General features: G+C 53.1%; 1 protein-coding gene across 4 annotated transcripts in view; it reads right to left on the minus strand.

Annotated features, from left to right (window-relative positions):
- Positions 1-2,440, minus strand: part of ITPA (inosine triphosphatase (nucleoside triphosphate pyrophosphatase)) — an 18,934-nt gene extending 16,494 nt beyond the window's left edge. For 2 of the 4 annotated variants that reach the window (XM_011943317.1, XM_011943315.1), the window contains exon 1: positions 1,309-2,440. In XM_011943317.1, coding sequence (XP_011798707.1) covers positions 1,309-1,374 — 66 coding nt within the window. In that variant the 5' untranslated portion in view covers positions 1,375-2,440. The remainder of the gene's footprint in view (positions 1-1,308) is intronic. The other 2 variants (XR_001001910.1, XM_011943316.1) reach the window with 2 other exon arrangements.
- Positions 2,441-3,482: the final 1,042 nt, after the last annotated feature.

Below are 3,482 nucleotides of genomic sequence, written 5' to 3' on the forward strand. Positions count from 1 at the left end.
TGGGACTACAGACATGTGCCACCATGCCCAGCTAATTTTTGTATTTTTAGTAGAGATGGAGTTTCACCATGTTGGCCAGGCTGGTCTTGAACTCCTGACCTCAGATGATTTGCCCACCTCAGCCTCCCAAAGTGCTGGGATTACAAGCGTGAGGCACCGCACCCAGGCTCCAGCTCCTTCTTTAAATGAGGGCAATATTCTCAGCCAGAGGTTTGGGGTCTCATGCCCATTGTCCTGCATGGGCTCTGTTCAGGGTGGCACTGCCTGACTGGTCTGGCCTCAGAAACCCAAACCTTTTTTCAGCAGAAGGCTCTGGTTCCTGAGAAGGCCACTTTGTCCTGGCACCAAAGTGACATCAGTCCCTCCCTACACTACAGGCAAATGTAGGTTTCCCTAGTGATTACACCCCGCTGGTCTGACTCAGACATATCCAGTGGGTGTCATCCTGATCCCCCACACATGACCCCCACTCCATGGCTATGGCTGATTGAACACGGGCAAACACTTGATTCAAGCAAAACCAGTCGGAGCTGATACCTGGTAGAAGTCTCACTGTTCCATCCCCCAGCAGGGAAGAAAGGGGAAAGATATGAACAGGAATAGGGATCAGCATCCAGAGAGAACAAGGACAAGTCAGCTTCTTGAGGGAACCTCAGGTCCTGCAGGACACGGTAACATTATATTCCCACAGGAGTCATCTGGTGGCTTACATGAACTCCCTGTGTGTCTCTGTTACTTGCTAGCCACAAAGTCCCTGCAAACAGAAACTTTAGATCCACTGCCTCCTTTACTCCTCCTGCCTGTAGCGCTGTGAAGCAAATGTCCTGCATCATCCCCACTTCACACAGGAGAAAAGAGGTTAGAACATTTTAGGACGGTGGTGGGGCACGGATTGCTTAATGTGGAACTCCGCCCCACACCCTCTGTGGGTCCTGCTAGCCCTGGCCCAGCAGCAGGATGTGGATAAGTCCCAGAAGAGTATCCGGACACTGGGTTGGGGTCTATTTCAATAGGTGACCTTCGGGGCGGTTGATAAGGGCCCCGCTACTCCTCTGGGTCCCGCAGTCGCTGACCACACAAGCCCTGTGTCGGGATCTGTCAAGACACTCGTTCCTTCGCCAACCCCGGGGCGCCCCGATTCCGCAGCCACTCCCTTCTTGCGCCCCAGCCTTTCCACACAGCCAGGTCAGGACCCATCCTTCTCTTCTCTCTCCATGCCTCCTCCCACGTGCTTCCCTCCACCCGGAAGCCCCTTCTCCGCCGTTTTCCCAGCTGCTTCCCAGTCAGCCCCCAACACCCTCCCGGCACCTCCTCCAGCTTCTTGGCGTTCCCTGTGACAAACACGATCTTCTTCCCCACCAATGAGGCCGCCATGGTGAGCCCCGGTTACCCAGCTGAGCCACCGAAAACTCCTTGGCGTCCAGTGACAGAAAACTTCCGGCTGGTGGCGGAAGTGAACGGCTCAGTTTCCGGCCAGGGGTCCGGGGAAAAGCCGACACGGACCCCAAGGCGCGTATCGGGCGACTGGGCTCGCGGTGGCAGCCTAGCCCTCCGCGTCCGAATTGCTGGGAGCCTCCCAAGCCTGGAGATTGAATGCTCCAAGATCCGTCCCTCCTGCCTAAGGGACGCTCTCTTCAAGAACCGGAAGAGATCACTACCACCCCCACCCCGCCCCTGGTTTCACTCTTCTCTGCAATGGGGTCTCCGAAAGCAGAAGACTGCAGCCCTGTGATCCTGGAGGTTTGCGCTGTCCTACGCTGTCTCAAAAAACTGCCTCCTTCTAGGCAAGGGCTTCCAAACCCTCATCCTGCTCTCACCTTCAGCCTTACCCGCCAGCTCTGATCCACCGGACTGTGAACTTAAACTCGGCATAGCCTAAAACAAGCCCAAACTTCTCACCCGGTTTCACACCTAGGCTTGAGAGCTCAGTATCTAGACTCCCTCACTTCCTCATCCCTTCAGCCTCTTATCCGTCACCCCTTCTCCGTGGCCACCGTTTCAGCCAGACCTTTGCATTCCAAACACAACTGAAAGTAGGAAGTGCCCTCTCAAAGGTGTGTCTGCTGAACCTCTGCTGATACTCTCTTTGCGGCAAGTCATCTGACTCGCTCCTCCAGAGACTCAGCCTTCTGCCCGCCACCTGGAACCCTGGGTCAGTACCTCTTGAATGGCCACTTCTGCCCATGGACAAGAAAGGGAGGGAGTCTGAGTTCTTACCAAGCTCCTCAGGCCATTCTGATGCTCATCAAAGTGTGGGAAAGCCGAGTGGCTCACACCTGTAATCCCAGCACTTAGGGAGACTGAGGTGAGTGGACCACCCGAGGTCAGGAGTTTGAGACCAGCCTGACCAACACGAGAGAAACCCTGTCTCTACTAAAAATACAAAATTAGCCAGGCATGGTGGTGCATGCCTGTAATCCCAGTTCAGAGAATTCAGGATTCAGGAGCATCACTTGAACTCAGGAGACGGGGGTTGCAGTGACCAGAGATCATGCCATTGGATTCCAACCTGGATAACAAGAGCAAAACTGCGTCTGAAAAAGAAAAAAAAAAAAAAAAAGCATGGGAACCACTGCTTTGGGTGGTGACCTGTTTTCTTTTATTGAAGCAGAAACACCATTATGCAGAGTACCTAGAGGAGTGGCCATGGGAATTTGGGGGCAGATGAGGGCCTGGAAGACATCAGTTACCCTGAGGAGCCTGAAAAGAAGAAAAACAGCCCACCCTACATGGACGCCTTTCTTGGATCTTAGCCAGCTCAAGCCCCAGCTCAGGAAAACCTTCCCTGAGCTCCCTTTCATCTACTTGCATAGCACTGACCTCTCCACTGCAAATAGATATTCATTTGTGTGATTCTGTTTTCTCTTCTAAAAATTCTAATGGTAAAAACCATATCTGTTTTTGCTCACCTCTCTTTTTCTTTTTCTTTTCTTTTTTTTTTTTGAGACGGAGTCTTGCTCTTGTCACCCAGGCTGGAGTTCTATGGCGTGATCTCAGCTCACTGCAGCCTGTCTCCCGGGTTGAAGCGATTCTCCTTCCTCAGCCTCCCAAGTAGCTGGGACTACAAGCACCTGCCACGACGCCCATCTAATTTCTGCATTTTTAGTAGAGACGGGGTTTCACCATGTTGGCCAGGCTGGTCTTGAACTCCTGACCTCGTGATCTGCCCACCTTGGCCTCCCTAAGTGCTGGGATTACAGGCGTGAGCCACTGCATTTTTTGTTGTCATTGTTGTTGTTTTGAGATGGAGTCTCGCTCTTGTCGCCCAGGCTTGAGTGCAGTGGCACAATCTCGGCTCACTTCAACTTCCGACTCCCGGGTTCAAGGGATTCTCCTGCCTCAGCCTCCCCACTAGCTGGGATTACAGACATGCACCATCACGCCCAGTGAATTTTTGTATTTTTAGTAGAGGTGGGAGTTTCACGATGTTGACCAGGCTGGTCTCAAACTCGTGACCTCAGGAGATCCCTCCCCGCCACCTC

The sequence above is a fragment of the Colobus angolensis genome, unplaced genomic scaffold (genome assembly GCF_000951035.1).
Source record: "Colobus angolensis palliatus isolate OR3802 unplaced genomic scaffold, Cang.pa_1.0 Scaffold219, whole genome shotgun sequence".
Taxonomy (NCBI): Eukaryota; Metazoa; Chordata; class Mammalia; order Primates; family Cercopithecidae; genus Colobus; species Colobus angolensis.